Genomic DNA, 20,099 nt, shown 5'->3' with positions numbered 1-20,099 from the left:
TAAGCTAAAAATAAATAAATAAATAAATAAATAAAAGACCTTATTTCATTAATAGGAGTAAGTCATAATTTTGTTTATTATATTTTTGTATGATGTGGAAACAAATTTCTTTCCATTAAATAAAAATTTTAAATTTTTATTTTTGTTAGAATTTTTACTACCATTTTCTACACTTTTAAGTTCTTAAAAGTTTCATGAAAAACTTTAAAAGACCTATAAAAGCAAAAAAAAGTAATTTAGGTTTCTTCTATGTATTCCAGGACAAAATTCAAGATCGTCTGCTATAAAAAGATTAATTTCTTTTTAACAGTTGTGAATTATCGGAAGATTCGTTATTGGCTTGTTGACGAATAAAAAAAAAATATTCAATTATTTTTAACAGCATTGGTTTTCTAACCTTCACAGCTTGTTGCCACATGCGTTTCTCCTTCTGAGAATTATTCTATCAGAAGCCATTACGCCTCTGTTTTTTGGAATGATATTATGGCAACAGGAAAAAGGTTTGCAGTTACTTTTTATATTTATATCTTGTGTAAATATTAAGGTTAGGTATTTTTTTTTTTTTTGTTTCAGCTAGTTTTTGAATGTTCTTTCGTCTAGCTAGATTGACATTTCGTTTTGAAACGCCTCTTGAATTATTTTGGATGGTCTTTGTAATTCTGCCCATGATCAGATGACGACGATGACTCGCTACCTTCTATTATCGAAGCTAAATTTTTATCATTAGAAATAAACAGTCTGTTTTTATATTAGAGGACGTTTTGTTGTGACATATAAAAATAATAATGTTTTTTACAATCCATTAATGTTTGAAGTGTCGCTTATTAGAGACAGGTCAACAAACTTCTTTGAAATTTTCTTTACTGAGATTAAAATAGCCATTTATTATAAATTAGTTGAACATGGATATGTCAATGAAAATTTGAAATTGCTTCCCATCCTTAAGATGTTTATAAGTAATGGGATTTAATATGAAATAATGTGTGAATAAACACATGCATCTATTTATTCTATGTTATGGAATAAATATATACATGTGTGCATTTTCTCAGAATCATAATTGAAAACTGCCCTATAGTAATATGCGAATTTTGTGGTGTTAGATTATTTCCAACAATACATTCCAAATATTTTTTTCTCTACTTTCATATTATCTTTCTAACCCTTTACACTTGGGTTGCCTCCTCTTGGACACCACTCAAGACGGTGAGGTTTTTTGATGCTTCATTTATTTATTTATTTTAAATTTTTATAGTTAAAAATAACTAGAGACTGGTAAGAAGATGTAGATTAATTTTTCAGAGAAATTCAACTTAAAATAATTATCTATATTAATTTTTCTGAGCAATAAATAAATCTTTGTATTAAGTGAATAATTATGCACCGAATTACGGAAGCAAATAGTTGATAATCCTAGCCTCGCTAATCTGGCCTCATTTTTTTCGATGAAGAGTCCAAAAATGACACTGTAGGAAATACATTTTAAAGACAAAATGCAATCAAGATTCTTGTACGTAGATAGAATTCTCATCATAAGTTTCTAATAGATCTTTGATTTCACATTTTTTAAGAAATTCGTTTTTACAGTCCGTCAAAAGAGTATCTGTACACTGTTCATTATTCGGAATTAATTACTGCACAATAAAAATATAAATTCTTAGCTATATAGAAATATGTTCCCTGTTATTGCATGAAATATTTTTTCATCTGAGAAATAATCTAAATATTTCGTTCTACTCAAATTTAATTTCTTTGAATCGCAAAAACCTGATTTCGATTACATGTCTATATTCAATGGATTGAAATAACACAAATACACAACATGTGTGATTTTGGTAATTTATACACAATTGAAATTTTTAGTCCTTAATATTAAATGAGAGTTCTCGTTTTTTCAATGCTTTCAAGAATCAAGAATACTTTGACAATAATACATATTATGCATTCAATAAACAAGAAACAAATACTCAATAAACAAGACAAATGTTATGCATTTTTAAAAATATGAAAGTACATTTTATATTTTCAAATCCTTTTTAAATTTACAAATTAAAAATATTTGAATAGAAACTCATTAAAATTTTGATGTAAATCGAAGCGCAAGATCTAAAACATTAATTTCCAAATTTTATCCGTTTCTGTTAAAAAGTTCTTAAGATATGTAGCGATAGCCAAAAGCTTTCAGAACGGCATGATTTCCAGATTTTTAGGAGGATTTTCGTATTAAAAGTCATTCAAATGGAAGCTAAGCAAAGTTTCAATATGTTTTAAATTAAGATTTTTTTCTTTTAAAAAATAATACTAAAGTTAAGGGAAAATAATTGATACATGTAAGGAATTCTACTCCGATTACATATCAAACGAAATTTTGTATGAGAAAAAAAATGAGAGCCTTTTACAATTTTAGAAATAATTTGTGAGATTGATAAAATTAATATTGAAAAAAAATCAAACAAACACAGAAGCAAAATTCTGTACTAAATGCAAAATTTATGTAGGGTGAAATATGTCAATAAAAAAAATATTGTTGAAGATAAAACAAAAGCATCTTCTTCTGCATGGATAATGCAGTTTCAGAAATCATTTACTGTTCTGAATACTATTTTTTTTAAGGAATTGAAATAAAAACTTATAAATATTTCAATAATTAAAAAAATTAATAAGCTTTCTGTTCAAAACAATTTATGTATAAAAAAATATTCTTAAAACTTTTTTAAATATCGTTTGGTATAAACTTGAAAATGCAAAACAACCACATAAGAATATTTTTTTTTTCATTTAAAAAGGAATGTTTAAAAAATAAACATCTGGCCTTTATTTTTCCGCTGTTCCAAGAAGTTTTAATTTAATCTTATTTTTAATAATTTCATTTGCAAAAAGTATTAAATTTTTTAGATTATTTTAAACTTTATGCTGCAAAAATATTATTTATTTGCCATTAGATATTTAGATAAAAGCACGCATTTCGAATTCTTAATTATTTTTGTTTAATTGATGATAATTGTAAACATTAAAAGAAAGGTACTAATTTTTTGTAGAGCAGCGTCATAGTATTAACGACTGAAATAAAAATTTGTATAAAGAAAAATATTAATAAAGTGACGCATTTGCTACATTTGCACTTATTTTATTGTATTCTTTTAATAAAAATTTTTTGGAGCCCTACTCAATGCATTTAATAACATAAAAACTTTTCATTTAACGAAAAGGTTTAAATGTTTAACATAATACATGAGTAATGCATTATGGAAAAAATAGATAATAATTTTGATACAATAAAATCCAACAAACAGATTTTTAAAAAATGCCTATAGCTAGAAATAAAATATAAATAAAAGTATTGATAAAAGTAAAAGAAAAAAACAAACAAACTCAGAAACGGAAAAAAAAAAAAAAAAAGGCATTGATCAAATTAATGACTTTTCTAAAGACTGGCTAACAGAATTCAAACTCAAGACTAGAATGACTGTTTCAAACCGTCTTTTGATATTAAGCAAATGTGAAGTAATTTATCTCAAGAGTTGTTCTCAGAATTACTCTCGAACCAAGGTTGCAGATGATGATGGGTCAGGGTGAAAGAGAGGAGAACGCGAAGTGATTAGCATCCTCATCTAGAATGGTTCGAAAAAAAAATCTTTTTCATGTCGCTATTTCATGGAAAAGTTGCAAATCGATGAGAAAAAAAGATTGTAAAAAATTAATAAATATCTTCCATTCCTGCTTGGTTCTTAAAAATCGTAAAGTTTGCCGAAAATTTAGCATTTTTCATTAATTTTTAAAACTTTTTTCAATTTCTACTGGTAGCTATTAAGTCTGAGCTTTCTAAGAAAAGCAATATTTTTTGACAAAATCGGTTAGTGCATTTAACTCAAATTAAAAAAAAAAAAATGTGAAATGACTTCAGTATGCAATTTTTAAGTCTTAATCACTACTATGATCGTCACACACTTTGGTAAGTTAACATATCAGTCAAATGAAACAAATCGATGTACGCGCGTAGCAGAAGGCTATTCGAGATTTAAAAAAAACTAAAATTTCATTCATTTTTTTACTTTCTCGTTTACGTAGCATAGAGAAAGTATAGTATAGAAAAAAATGAACTCGAGATTTTGATGACTCTCCTCGTTTTAGAACTCTTTGAGTTCGAAAAGCACATTTTTGGAAAATGTCACTCAGTCTGTCCGTGACTTAAAAACGCTTTGAGCTAGAATGACACAGCTAAAAGTTGTAGAAATTTATAGCACTAAATTTGTAGTTCTATATCAAATTTTGAGTATAACGCACTCTAAATTCCTGCCCGAATGTTCGAATATAATTTAACAAAACGAAGAGAGTATTAACAGTAGTAAAATCTATAGTGTGGACACCTTTCAAATTTTGAGCGAACAAGGAATTGGCCATCTGTCGGTCTGTACTTTCAAAAACATGGAAACCTGATAACTCAAAGCCTTAAATATATCAAATTTGGTATGGGAATTTGTGCCTACAATTTTAGATCTGTGTAAAATTTTTGTATTAATCAGTTGGTTAAAACGCATCTAAAACAAAAATTCGATTTTCTGATACTATTACCCGCATGCCAAAAGTTAATCGCCAAATAACTTGCCAAGGATTAATCGATAGGTAATCACTAAAAAAATGCTAAGATCACTAAAAATGCTAAATTCCTGCCAAAGGTTAATATCTCGTAATTATTGTTCCGTCCATGCCATGCAGGATCTCCTTTGGGATAACGCCTTTATTAGAGAATATGTAAAAACGTTTTGGGGAAACCACTTCCGTTGGTTTTAACCCCTTACCTGCCGAGGATAACTTGCGAGATTCGGTCCCTAGTGCCACGTATATATACGTATATAGTTAATTGCGAGACGTATATATACGCCAGGGGTAGTTAACACATTGACTTAGGGAGACGTATATATACGTCTGCGGCAAGCAAGGGGTTAATTGTCAGAATACATTATGAAAACAAGCATCAAAATGATAATATTTTTAGTTTAATTAGGGACAAATAGCAAGACACAAAAGTGACAAAAATTAAAAAAGTTTTAATAAAGCCCTTTATTTATGAAAAAATTTAACACTTTATTTATTATTATAAACAGGTAGACTTTATTACTTTTTATCCTTGTTTTATTTCACAACATTTCACAACTTTTTTTTTTTTTTTGCAATATATACTGTCTATACACACTAGTACAAAAACATCTGATACTATTACCCGCATGCCAAGGATTAATCGCCAAATAACTTGCCAAGGATTAATCGATAGATAATCACTAAAAAAAAAATGCTAAAATCACTAAAAATGCTAAATTCCTGCCTAAGGTTAATATCTCATAATCATTGTTCCGCCAATGCCATGCAGGATCTCCTTTGAGATAACGCATGGATCTCCTTTGAGGTAACGCATGTAAGTGTAGTGAGCTCGGAAAAATACTAAAGGCTTTGTTAATGACAAGCAAGCTCATATCGGTAGTCAACGATTACTTTTTAAAATTTGTCTATTTAGCATTCTTAATTGGTATCCCGGGATGGTTCGAGGACATCGTCGAACAAAAATACTGTAATAATAATAACTGTAATAAAAAATAACTGTTTTTCATATTTTATTTTCACTAATTATTTAATAGGTATTTCACTGTTTCCTGCATTTATTTTTTAATTATCAGTTATATAGAGAGGGTTTATTTATTTTTTAGAACGATTTCGGGACACTTTAATTAATTTTTAAGATGTAAAAATTATTTTTTAAATGTTCGATCTAATGGATTTTTTTGATGGACTATAAAGCCAGCTGTGTAATTTTCATAGCAGAAGGGCTTTTCTAAAAATTTCTAGAAATATTGATTTTCATTCCTCTTCTACTATTTTCCAAAGTTCGTCAATCGTGGTGAGTTTGCACTTAGAAAGAGATTTTCTCAACAGAACCAAAAGCACAATAATCCATAGATGAAATATCGGGTGAGGAGATTTCAAAAGAATGCATTGAAAAGGTATAAATACATTACCTATATCAGTCTTCATTTTTACAAGGAATACAGTGGTACTTTTTGAAGTATAACTTGTGGTTTGTTTTAATAAAGTTTCACTCTTTGAAAATCAGTAGAATAAAGTAATGAAATATCTTCTTCAAATATCAGACGTTAAATTTTCTATCGATAGAACGTTGGAAGGGTTTTAACATTTTTTTTTCAATCTTATTATTTTTACTTTCTTGTATACGAAGTATACGATAGTACGAAGTATAAAGATGATTCAAAAACTCTTTGAGCTAGACGGATGAAATTTGGTATACAGGCTTAAAACCAAATTTGTAGATTTCTATCAAATATTGAGCAAAATTCTTTCAGAGGAAGTCTGTCTGTCCGGTTGTTCGAATATAATTCAGCCTGATAACTGCAAAACGTAAAGATCTACATAGAGAAAATTCAGTGGTTAGATTTAACATCTTTAGTATAGACGCCTGTCAAACGAAATCCAACGATTGGTTGACTGTCCATCGGTCTGTACTTTCAGAGACATGTAAATGCAGTAACTCAAAAACGCAGAGACTTAAATGTATCAAATTTGGTATGTGATTTTGCGACTTTAAATGCAATTTTATGTTAAATTTTTGTCAGCCGTTTGGGAATAACATATCTGAAATCCAAATTCGATTTTTTGGGTATTTTTGATCGCATGTCAGAGATTAATAGCCAAAATACTCGCCAAGGATGCCAAGGCAGATTCAGTAAAAATTTCTTCAATTCACAATAAAGGTTGATATTTCGTAACTATTGTTTGTTAATGCTATGCAAGGAGTGTACTGGGATTATATCTTTATTAAAGAGTATGCGAGAAAGTTTTGAGAAGACCATTTGCGCTGGTTTAATTTCCCATTGTAGGAGAATGCTGCGATAATCTTTTTTTCCGAAACTTACTTTGCATTGTCTTAACTAAGTTTATACATTTTCTTTTTCTCTTTGTTTTCCGCAGTAAAAAGTTAATTTTTTTACTACAGATATTTAGGTAAGCCCGTGCTTCTTCAAGAACCACAACATATTTACATTTATCTGCTGTTAAATAATACAGGATTCTACAAAATATTTTGAGCTGCATGTCTCAGCAGAAGCTAGTGAACATTATGTTCTTTAGTTTTAATTTGTAAATCTTGCTTTATTATTAATTTTTTATTGTTTCTACAGATATATTAACAATTTTGCATTTAGTATCTACTTTGGGGATTTTCTCTTTTTACTAACAATTTGATTTTAAAAATATTAAAAAACATTACATACCTTTTACAGGTATTCGTTTTGGGTCTTTTTTCCAGATAGAAGTAATGACTGACTGTTTTTTTCTTTTCGATAAATAATGTCGCTCATTTTGCACATAGAAATTTTAATATCAATTCAATACAACAATGAAATTAATATTAAAAAGTTAATATCAATTCAGTTCAACAATTGAATTGATATTAAAATGTTAACATCAATTTAGTTCAACAATTGAATTGATTTTAAAAAGCATTCAACTTTTTTTTTTTATATATATATATATAACTGGTTTACATTTTCAAAGAACGTATTTATAAGGAGCAAACGATATTTTTCATTTCAGGTAATAAACTGTTGTCAAAACTTCTATTCAAAAACATTTGCTTTTTAAAATGCTTAATCGAAATCGGTCTAAAACTGTGTAAATATTCCCTGTATTTATTAATTGATTTGGCTTTTGCACAATACCACTTCTCTCATCCAGGAAGTGTTCCAATTCCATAGCATCCATGATTAAAGATAAAGAATTCCGTATCTCATCATATGATGGAATTCATGAAATAATTTAGAGTAATATGAATAATATTTATATTCCCAATATAATCCTTGAGGAGTTCAAAACAAAATCTAGCTAATCGAAACAAAGTTCAAAAACGATTTAAAACAACATATACTTAAAATTTATGTCTAGTTTTAATATTTACATAAGATATAAAAAAAATAACGGCAGTCATTTTTCCTGTTGATACAATATGCTCATTATTCTAAAATCATTTAAATTATTTTAATAATAAGAATTTCAATTAACAAACAATCGCCACTAATAATAATAAGTTATGACTTTTTTCATGATTTTTTTTTGGAATAAATAGATTTTTAAAACCACCGGAAGCGATTTTCTTGAAACTGTCTCTCATATTCTCTAATAAAGGTGTTACGAAATTGCTCTTTGCGGTTCTGAGTTAACATGTACACATGCATAAGAACGAACGATGGGCAGATTCCCTTTCAAATTTCGTCTAAATTTTGAAAGAAGCTACAATTTTGTTAAGACAACAAAACGAATTTTATTCCTTTATTTATTGCTTTTTGAATTATTGTGTTCATTGACAAACAAATAGACATAATTCCAAAAATGTGTTTTTTGGATTCAGATTGAGAAACAAGAATATTCATCAAAATCTCGAATTAGAATTTTTGATGATGAATACTTTCTCTTGTTACATTTAATATGCGAGAAAATAAAAATTCTGAGTATTTTTTATTCATAGTACACATGATTTTTTTTTATATAATTCAAAGTATTCCACAAAAAAAAAATTCAAGTGCAATCCATAATTCAAAATTTCTTTCACAGAAAACATTCTTCTAAAATTATATTCTCTTGAAATAAGAGGTTACGACCTAATGTTGAGAGCTTTCCAGTTCACAGACTAGATATTAGCACGCGAAATGCTAGCATGTCATCCGTCCTCTTTAAAGTTGCCAAAACACTGTGAAAGATTTATAATGAAATAAAAAAAACTGAACAAAATGAACTCTCATACGATTACACTTTGAAACGCAATCATTTAACAGCCAGGAAGAGTTTTGTTTTATTTTTTCACTACAGGAATCAACGTCGTCGAATTACTTCAGTCGGATATCCTTCGACCCGTTCATTAAAAACCTGAACACGCGAGCCCGCGAATGGTTGCCGTTAGAAATAGTATTTAAAGTCCGAGAACCTAGTTAGTTCTTTTAGAGAAACAAAGCCAGCTCTCAGTGACGAATTGTTGCGGTTGTTTCTAAAATTCTTGAAGTGTTTCTTTTTGCTAGTAAAGATGGAAGTTGAAAGCGTTATGGTTACCGGAGCAAACCGCGGAATCGGATTGGAATTAGTAAAACAATTGGTGCAATTACCTAAACCTCCTAAATATGTATTTGCCACCTTCAGAGATGACAGCACTATTCAGGTTAGTTTTCTTTTCTTTTCTTTTCTTTTTTTTTTCCAAACCGCAATTTGCCTTTTGTGTTAAACCAGGTTTTTTTTTATCTGATAAACTTGAGCTAAATAATTTATAAACATCTAAGGTAAATACAAAAAAAAAAAAAAAAAAAATGGTTAAAACATAAACAAACAGAAGCTCTATGGTTATTTAGTCGAATCAAAGTAACATATTCTCAAAACCATAGATATCATTTAATTAAATATGAGAGACAAATTGAACATTATATTGTGGTGGTTTACCTCAAGTCGATGTCATAAATCATTTTTAAGTTAAGCTGTGGCTATAAAAAAAAAAATGAATTCGTGATAATTAGGTTTCGATTCACTGAACCGCATTAAAAGAAGTAGCCATGGGCTTGTTCTAAATTTAGATAAAATTTTTATATGCTGCTTTTAATAAATAATTCATACTGAAAATTAAAACCCGTAAATAGGTTTAATTTTTAAAAAAAAGCTGGCATTCTTTTTGTAAGCATTAACAAAAGAATCGTTTTATAAAAGCAGATATGCACAGAGTGCAACGGTTGATACCTAAAACTTCAAAGTGAAACATTAACAAAATATGCATTTCGCGTTAAAGGCTCGGAATTGGTAGAGATTTTTTTATACAATATATATATATATATATATATATATATATATATATATATATATATATATATATATATATATATATAAAATATGAATGTGTTATTCTTGAGAAAAACATTTTTAAAAGCAAAAAAAAAAAAATCCTGTTGTTATACATATAGTTAATTCTAATTTTTAATCTAGAACAGCAAGAAAAAGTAATTAATTATTCATTTTCATTGCCTTTAAATTTCAGAGGGGAATAACTCTTAGCTATTTAATGGAATGGTTATTTCAGCCTAGTAAAAATAAGTTTTGTTAAAAATTCGATTTATGTTTATTTCTTTTTACCATTAATTTGTCCACACTTGTCTTTAGAACTTGAAATATGTTTCGAATTTGCCACTTCGAGCGATTTTTAGGACACTAATATTTATAGGTGGATCCTAGCGCTGCCCACCTCTTGGCGTCTTTTTGAATTCTCGCTGATCGAGTGGCGATAACGTTGCCAATGTAGCAACCTAGACGGAATTTTTTTTGTTTCTTTTTATTTTATTTTATTCTTTATTATATTTATTTCATTTTATTTATTTATTTATTTTATTATTATTTATTTATTATTTTATTATTTATTCATTTTATTTATTTATTATATTATTTATTTATTATATTTATTTTTTATTATATATATTTTATTTTATTTATTATTATTTCTGGCATTCAAGTATCGCTTTTTTATTGAAAAATAGTAATAACAAATACTCAATTAGTAGTCAACTTGGCGAGATTTCAAATAAGTCGCCAAGAGGTGGGCCCATCTAGGATTTTACCATATTTATTTAACTGTACATTTTTTAAACTTCTGGTATTTCAAAACAATATAACATCGTTAATATATCCGCAGTTTAAAAATTTGTTCTTGAATGCCCGAATAGACTTTATTCTAGTTATTGATTAAAATGAGTATATTTCCCACATTTTTTATATTGCACAAATATAATGAACTAGTTTTTTTTTTATTGTTGTTAAAAGACTTAAAAACATCGTATAATTTGTAGTATTACTTGGATTGTTTTATGTAAGAAATTGCCATCTTATTAAACATTACTGTTGTTTAATTTCTTAGGATCTCAAAAACATTAAAGATTCATCCAAAGAAAGTCAGGTTATCTTGGTCAAAATGGGTAAGTTTTTTAGATTTTAATAAGTTTCTATCCTATAAAATTAGAATGTGGCAATTTCCACTAATCAGCGAAATTAGTTCAGAATTTCTATAGTAATAAAAAAATGAAAAAAAAGAAAAGTTGAAATATCCACCGGATTTTTGCAAAAGTTTAAGGATATTCTAGAGATATTAATAAGTTTAAACAAATAAGAATAAATAAATAATAGTAAATAGAGTAATCTCTTTAATAATATATTATTAAACATTTTTATTGAACTTGAACTTTTCATGCTTGTAAAGATGGCATGATTTTTCACTTATTTCTGATATGTTAGAATTTTGAGATTGTCTACGAACAAGTATATTTTTGATGACTCTACATTATTCTAGTATTTGTAGAATTTAATTATCAGTTAATCGGTTGATCTAATTAAATTTTGATTCTGTACAAATAGTGCCATCTGATGGTGAATGCGGAAAGATATTTTTTCTAAGAATTTTAATATTTATTGTAATTTATTAAAAACTAAAAAATAGATAATATAATATAATAATTCATTAAAATCTGAAAAGTAGATAATAATTAAAATAATGAATATTAATTCATTATTGAAAGTGTTTTCATAAGTGACTTTATTAAATATTATAACATGCATAAAAAGTTTACAGAAAATGCTACCAATAGTCTTAAACAATATTAACATTGAGTTTGCATTCTACCAGAAAGGTTTGTATCTGTCTAATTTGTGACTAGTTGCTTTCAGCTTGCATTTAATCCAATACTGATATAAATAATTTTTTAGCTCCTCAAGTTACATTTATTAGAATCATGACTCAGTTCGCGTTATGATATTTAAAAAAAGAAAATCTTTTTTGTGTTCTTCATTTAAAAAACAAACCTGTGAAGACATCAAAATTTCTAATTCGAAGCATCGAAACCGAATAATGTTTTAGGATTAATTTGTCAATTTTATTTTTAAAATTCGCTCTTACTTATATAGCAGCGATGACTTGAAGACAAAAACAAAGAATTGTTTATAAGCGGTGCAAACTGCGTGGGTACAAATTCAAATAATTAAAACAATAAAAAAATATTGCTATAAAAATGTTTTTAAGTATTTTTGAAAATTATTATAATTAGTTAAAAATTGTGCAGAAAGGAAATTGATAATAATATTGATATACTGTAAATATTATACAATAAGCTAGCAATTTTATGTTTTAAAACTATAAAGAAACATTGAATAACTTTTAATTAAAAATGTAATTGATATTTTAAAGAACCCTTTCTGAGTGTCTATTATCCAACTGGTAAATTAAACTTTGATAGATCTAGATCCAATAGCCTCCGCTGTGAAGCGTTTTTGAAAGATTTTTCCATCATGATGTTTATTACACATGTGAGATGAAACAATTCACCGTCTACCTGCTATAAACATTTTCATGTCAAAACCATCAGTTTTTCGGTGGCATGTGGAATTGTAGTTTGTTTATGAAAACAATATTTTCCCCCAGACACAAGATATAATTGAAGACCGGCATAAAGGATGAAATGCAATAGTTGGTTGATCACGTTCTGTTACCTTTGCTAAGAATTATGAAAATCGATCTGAAGAGAAAGAAACCGTATCAGAAATCTAAAAAATAATACGTGATTAACCAAAGCGGAAAAGAGAAAGACTAAGAACAATAAAGCGTCAAGAAAACAGAAATAAAATTAAAAATTTTTGATAGAAAAAGTACATTAACTTTAGAATTTTTTCGGAATCCATAGTGGCATTTTCATCCACTCATGGCTGCAAAATCATAGGATCATGAGTTCGAAATTCGATTTTCACAGAAAATTCGTCATGTATCAGTTTGCTGTACATTAAATCTTGTATAGAGTGAAATTTCTTCAAACCGATGTTCCGTAAACTTATGGAGAGTGGATCGATGATTGAGGTGCCGTCCCCATTATCTGACCAGGACTCAAAGTTATGAAGTTGATTTCAAAAATATCTTATATAGTTTCGAAATACTATGTTAATAGAATTTTAGAATTTCTCATGGAATTATTAAATGTTTCGAAATTAAATTCTTTTTTACTTTCTCGTATATGAATTATGGAGAGTATTATAATCATCAAAAAGAATTAGAGCTCGAGATTTTGGAGAATCTCCATGTTTTAATCCTGAGTTCAAAAACACATTTTTGCCATTATGTTTGTCTGTGAGAACAATAACTGAAAAACGCATTGAGCTAGACAGATGAAATTTCGTATATTGAATTTATTCCAAATTTGTAGATTTTTATCAGAGTTTGACCGAAATACATTGATAGGAAGTCTGTCTGTTCGGCTTCCTGATTACAAGTGAATATGATTAAAAAAATAAAAAGGAAAAGGCCAGAAAGATAAAATTTGTCACACAGTTTACGAATCTAAAATATAGATCCATGTCAAATTTAGAATCTAATCTGACAAAGGATTGACCATTTTTTGGTCTCTTCTTTCGTATATGTGTATATACAATAAATGATAAACTCAATAATTTCAATCAATATACTCGGTATGCGATTTTGTGACTGTAACTGTAGTTCAGTATGAAATTTTGGTTTTAATCTGTCTGAAAAGAGTATCCAAAATGCAGATTCACTCGACAGATTCAAGCCAAAGATGTATATTTCGTAATTAATGTTCGCAAATTCTATATAAGACATTCGTGCTCTTACCAATGCTCTTAATTTTATATGGCGAGAAGTAGATAAGTTTCCAGTGGACAATAGGCGAGAATGTTTCGGAAAAGCCATTCTCGATGGCTTTATATTGTAAGCTGTATGTTATTTCTATTATTTCCATGCATTTTATGTGTGCTTCATTTTAATTCATATGCTTAATAAGAATATTAAAAATCATATTTATCATATGCCCCAAATCCTGTGAAATCACTCATTTGGAGGACTTGTAACTTATTTTACATTAAGCTGAAATAAGCATTTATTTTCACGCACTGACTTCACAATAAAATGTTTCTCATGTTTTTCATCACATCTTTCCTGTATACCTTTTAAGGATACTGACCGCAGAGGAAAGCAGTTCGTTACCGCTTTCCATTGCGCTACTGTTTTTCTGATAAACATTTTTCTAGCTAACACTGCTAATATTAGATACTTCCATGTGTAATACAGCGTTGTTGATAAATCATCTCAGTTTGGAATGCATAAGTGCAGTATGAGCCAAAAGTCGGAACAACTTTTGACAACAATATGTAGAATTGTTTTCGAAAACAGATAAATGTTATTTGTACAGAAATACGGAAATGAAGCTGGATTTTTTTTTGTTGCAAAAATAGAATTTTCTTTAATTGAATTTGGAATTTAAATCACCATATGGTTCGGGAATTAGTGGAGAGATATTTAATGGGAATAATCACAAAGAATAATCTTTCTCAACACTAGATCATTCAATAAAACGGCTGAAGATAATGATACAGGTAGCTGAGAAACACCATAATTCAGTCATTATTTTATTATAATTTCAAATACAGCTCATATAAGCCTAAAATTATCTTAAAAATACTAAGACTTTGTTTGGTTATATTAACGTCCCGTTTGAAGCAACACTAGGGCTATTTTGGGACGGACCTCGTAATTTGAACCGCGGTCAGATGACGAGGACGACACCTGAGCTGGCACCCCCCCCCTCTCCACACCACACCACACCAGCGGGAGAACGTTTGGTCATGAGGGATTTAACGTGCAGCAGACCCCCTTACACGACGGTTCTTCGGTGGAATCGGGTCACGAACCTGAAACCCTCCGGTTCCGAAGCCGGGACCTTATTACCAGACCACCGCGGCCCACTAAAACTTGGATCTCAGTCACTGCATTGGATTCCCAGGCAATTATCTGTTTTACCATTTTGATAAACCAACTCTTCTTCCAGACAACACTTACGTGATACATTTTGTTTCGTTTCATTTCAATATTACATATTTTGAACATATTGTATCATCTAAACACAATTTGTAATAAATATACTTAAATTTGTAAAAATTATTCCAGATATCACAAAGATAGAAGACATCCAAAATGCTCGGAAGATAATTGAAGACTCGGTTGGAGAGAAAGGGCTGAACCTCCTGATCAACAACGCAGGTGCCGTGAAGTGGCAGGGTTTCCCAGACATAACGGAAGACAATATGCTGTTTCACTTTTCCACCAACACCATTGGCCCACTCATGATAGTGAAGGTAAGGCTATCAAACAAGTAAAATAATTTACTGATGACTTAGAAGCTTCTGCAACCTGAACAGCGTGTATCATTTGAACGCAGGTTGTGCAATCGGGACCTAACTGCATTGTTATGAGTCTCTTTGTTCTTACGACTTACTGACAACTGTGTAATGATGGTAACTGATATCCAGAGTATAACAAGGTTTCGGGCCTCCCTACCATCGTCAACATTTATCATAGGTAAGGCCGGCCATTCATGATTACAAAAGGTAATAAGTTAGGAATGCTGTTATAATAATTGTTCCAAATTGCAAGCAATTTTATTTCAGCAAGTTTGAGTGAATGGCTCTTGAAAATTAAAATTATTTGAAAATATTACGAAAAACTATCTGGAGAACTTGAGGCTTATATGCAGTTGCCTAATGTACCAAAATGTAAGCAATATTTAATTTTATTTTAATAAGTTTGAGTGCACGTCTCTTGAGAATGAAAATGTTCTGAAAATGCTACAAAAAATCTGGTGAATTTGGGGTTCATAGGCAGTTGCCTAATTTGCTTGGTTATTTATCTACACCACTCAATTCTATTTTTCTGCCCTATCCATATTTTGTTATTTTATCCCATTAATTCTTTCATAATTGCATACTGGAGACAATTGGTGCTCTGAGCATAATAAGATTATTTCGTCCCCCTCCCACTAAAGTCATCATCATTTATGATAAGCAAGCTCGGCCATTCATAACAATTTGATTTTCTATCCAATTTAAATTTGATTTCTTATATCTAAACTTGATTATTTCCAGGAAATGCTACCTCTTCTGCAGAAATCCGCTGCTAATAAAACTGATGGCTTAAGTGTGTCAAGATCAGCTATCCTCAACATTTCTTCCACTGCCGGTTCCATGGCGACATTATCTCCCGCAAGTCCTTTGGGGACAGAGTATTTGAAAATCATGGGATACAGAGTCAGCAAGGTTCGTAAAAAATTAAATTCTCAGATCTGAAACTCTTATTGGCAGTTCTTTAAAATCTCATTTGTGAAAATTTTTTTAGTATAACGTACCAGAGAAATCTCATAATAGTTACAAATATCAAACATGAGCACATTTTTGCAAAAATAAATAAATAAATAAAAATAACCCTAATTATGTTAGTCCTGAATTGATTAAATACTACACATCAAATTTCAAAAATCTAATAGTTTTTCTTTAAATGTAGTAACTAGGTCACATGCATACTGACAAATAGTCTGCAAGTTGATAGATTTGGTCCAATACATAATGGAGTTCTAATGTTATAGTATTAACATCATTTGTCAAATTTCATTTCTATAATTGTTGTATTTTTGAGCTATTGTGTTCGTATACACACAAGTAAAGAAATTGACAGGGTAGATAGATATGAATTTATGCCAGGAATCGTTTATTTTGTGCAATATTTCTATTCCTCAATATATTTATTTTGTGCAATAATAATGTGGTCCAATATCGGGCTTGATGAAATGAAAGTTTTCATTGCAATGGGTTATGCAATGATTCGGACTACTTATATCTCTGGAGATGTAACAAACGTGTGACCATACAACGAAGCTGTTGAGATAGGATACAATCGGCTTATGTTCTGTGTAATTTTTGAATAAAGTTCAGGTGATGCTTTCATATTATAGCACTATGAAAGTTTGACAGTCAGTTTTTGATAGTTTATCTCTCCTGCTTGAATAGGTTCAGAGATTTTTCACTGAGCAAGTTTTAGGTAGAGAAGTCTGCCTGGCTAACTGGTTTTATAATGATAATCTATTAATTTTACTTTAATGCATAATTGTAAATTGTTTTTTTTTGTAATAAAATTTAATTTTAAATAGAATTGCACGGGTGGCTTTTATAACCTTTGTGTTAATCCTGTAAAATGGGATTTTAATAAGCGTTAATATTTTTATTGATTAAGTCAATTCAATATTCTGTATAATTGGACAATTTATTGGTTATTATTATTTTTTTACTTGACTGTTTGATGAATACAGTAACGGAAGATATTAAAATACAGGGTGATCAAGAAATAACAGGAGGTGTTCGGGGCCCTGTAGCGTGTTATGTACTGGACGAAATATAACAAAATTTAGCCACCACACTCATTAAAGTATGCGGTTTTGATTTATCAAGAAAGAAATAGTACCAAAAAACGCCGATCTTGGCGCTGCGATCGAAAACTTTATTATTTAATTTGCTTATACGGGTACTTTGTGACATGGCATAGAAGAGAAAAGGAAGGGTTACGTGAATTTAGGACATTCTGCAAGAATTCGCCAGTCTATTGCGTTGTCACTACGTGAACGCGCCTTATTAGTCAAACTGTTTTATCAGCGAGATGAAAATGCCAGTGCTGCTCTTCGTGAATATCGGCGGTTAAAACAGTTACGTAGAGCATCAATGACCTTAACTAACTTACAAAGAATGGTTGAAAAATTTGAAACAACCGGAATTCTTGGTGTGCCACCAGGCCAAGGACTAAATGTATCAAGCAGGAACAAGTTGAAGGTTGCCGATATGGATCAGGCGATAGCTAATAAGCAGGGTACCAGCAGTACTCATTCAATATCACGCAAAAAGATATCCCTTTCTCGACGGTGCAAGATATATTGCGTAAGATCCTGAAATTTTATCCGTATAAGATAACATCCATTCTCTGATAACACTGATTTGAATCTTGACGATTTCTGGTTGTGGAGCTACTTGAAAGGCGTTGTGTATCAAGGACATGTTCCTGACATTCCTACTTTAGAAGATCAAATAATGTTCCATATCAGACGAATAAATGCCGATGTGTTGCGAGCCACCGTCGGAAACCCCGTGTATTGCATACAATTATTGGAACATCAAGTTGGTGGTCACTTAGAAACAAATTTGTAAGTTGCTATAATAAACATTTTTCATTGTTATTTGGTGTGGTATTATTTATTGTTTCCATTGGTAGTTATGTATTCTTTTTTCACACATTATGCGCTTGGAGCGCCAGATATTCCCCTATCGGAATTTTTTGGTACTATTTTTTTTTTTTTGATAAATCGAAACCGCATACTTTAATGTGTATGGTGGCGAAATTACGTTATATTTCGTCCTGTATATAACGCACTACAGGGCTCCGAACACCTGCTGTTATTTCTTCATCACCCTGTATAATAAAAACATTTTGTATTAAATGTTATTTGAAATATCAGTTATTTTAAACAATGCGAACATTTTCATGGCTATAAAGTCATTAGATTATGATGGTATTTTATAAAAATTCTTTTTTTTAAATGTTTTTATGTGCATATGATTTTGACGCACGGTTAAATCCTACTAATTTCCTTACTTCTGTTTTCACTTTCGAATTTGATTGCATATTCTTTTAAGGAAATATGTTTTACTGATTCTTCTTAAATGTTGTTGAAAATCATCCTTGTTGGAATTTAGAGAAGAAAGATTCTATTTAATGTTTGTTTTGTTATTTTAAGACGGAAAATAATGGTTACAACATTATGAAATTTGGTCTCCATTAGCAAGATTCTTGTACGCATTGAAGCGAATATACGCAAGACAATTAAAATGATTTACTCACAGTTTAACGGAATCATGTACATAAAATATATTTGAAACCATTTAATTTCAATTAAATATAATTAATACAGACTTGTTCAATAATATTGGCTTATTTACAGCTAATTTGTTTTGCCACGTGAATCTCTAATAATTTATTTCTTCTCGCAGGCAGCCCTGAACATGACCATGAAAGTAGTTGCCCTCACCATGACTCAGGAATCAGGTATCTTGTTGGTGAACATGTGCCCTGGTTGGGTAAAGACAGACATGGGCACAGATCGAGCCATGCTAGAAGTTTGGGACAGTGTTTCCGACATCATAAAAACCCTTCCTACTCTCAACGAATCACACCATGGAACATTCCTGGACAGGCATGGGAAAACTATCCCTTATTAGACTCATTCATGAACTTATTTATTTCTTTTCCATCAATTTTCAATCATGAATTCTGTGTGATATTGGTTAAATGGTTTGCATAGTAACTTCATGGCAATGCATGAAACTCTGTTGTACAGAAATAACGATTGAAGATGATGAACATCTGTTAATTACCAAAGGAAAAAAAAAAAATATTGGAAAGTCTGTTTTTCATTTGAATAAAATTTTTTATTTGTTTTATGTGCTGTTTTTAATTTGCTTAATAATAGTGTGATTTTAAACTTGAAATTGAAACAAGAATTAGTGGTGGCTCATTCATTAGGGTGCAGAATTGCTGAATAGTGGTGTAGCGAAGGTAAGTGGCGCTAGGAGCATGTGGTGGATCGCATATAAGCCAGTAACAGCGCTTCTGCCCGAACAGCTGTTTTAGCAAAATCGGTTTGTTACTGGACTGCTAACCCAAAGGTCGCAGGTTCTATTCTCACGCGTCTCAAGCCTGCACAAGCATGTGATTTTTAATCTTTTCCAATCGTAATCAATAGCTTAGCAATGACAAATGGCGCGAGGGGGAATAACATTTTTTTCTCCCTCATATTATCTGGATTTTTAAAGAGGCTACAGAAACGCGTGAAGGAGTTGGCCTCCCTCATCGTCGTTATGCCACTGTTGCATCTTGTCATCGTAATATTTAAAAGCATATATTTTCGTTTTTAATCTTTAGTTATTGTTCCATAAAAGAGAGTCGATAAATAAAAAAGAAAAAATAATAATTTTAAAAGTAAAAAAAAAAAAAAAAGAAAAAAAAAGAAAAAAGAAAAAAAAAACAAAAAAAAAAAACAACGTTTCTACGACTTTATCGCATCCTTCCAATTGATTTGGCTTTTGCACAATACCACTTCTCTCATCCAGGAAGTGTTCCAATTTTATAGCATCCATGATTAAAG

The 20,099-nt window shown here is 29.9% G+C and overlaps 1 protein-coding gene across 1 annotated transcript; it reads left to right on the top strand.

The window, feature by feature from the left end:
• Positions 1–8,861: 8,861 nt before the first annotated feature.
• Positions 8,862–19,395, top strand: LOC129988937 (C-factor-like). Its single transcript, XM_056097223.1, has 5 exons — positions 8,862–9,214; positions 10,946–11,003; positions 15,029–15,216; positions 16,003–16,173; positions 18,946–19,395. The coding sequence occupies exons 1-5, from the start codon at positions 9,083–9,085 to the stop codon at positions 19,171–19,173; spliced, it is 777 nt and encodes a 258-aa protein (XP_055953198.1). The 5' UTR covers positions 8,862–9,082; the 3' UTR covers positions 19,174–19,395.
• Positions 19,396–20,099: the final 704 nt, after the last annotated feature.

The sequence above is a fragment of the Argiope bruennichi genome, chromosome 10 (genome assembly GCF_947563725.1).
Source record: "Argiope bruennichi chromosome 10, qqArgBrue1.1, whole genome shotgun sequence".
Lineage (NCBI taxonomy): Eukaryota > Metazoa > Arthropoda > Arachnida > Araneae > Araneidae > Argiope > Argiope bruennichi.
This window is presented reverse-complemented; position numbering and strand designations above follow the sequence as displayed.

Excerpts from the sequence above, each read along its gene's own strand:
- LOC129988937 (XM_056097223.1), top strand. The coding sequence starts at position 9,083 with ATGGAAGTTGAAAGCGTTATGGTTACCGGAGCAAACCGCGGAATCGGA. Across the intron at positions 9,215-10,945 it reads GAGATGACAGCACTATTCAG|GATCTCAAAAACATTAAAGA; the intron begins GTTAGTTTTCTT and ends TTAATTTCTTAG. Across the intron at positions 11,004-15,028 it reads GGTTATCTTGGTCAAAATGG|ATATCACAAAGATAGAAGAC; the intron begins GTAAGTTTTTTA and ends AAATTATTCCAG.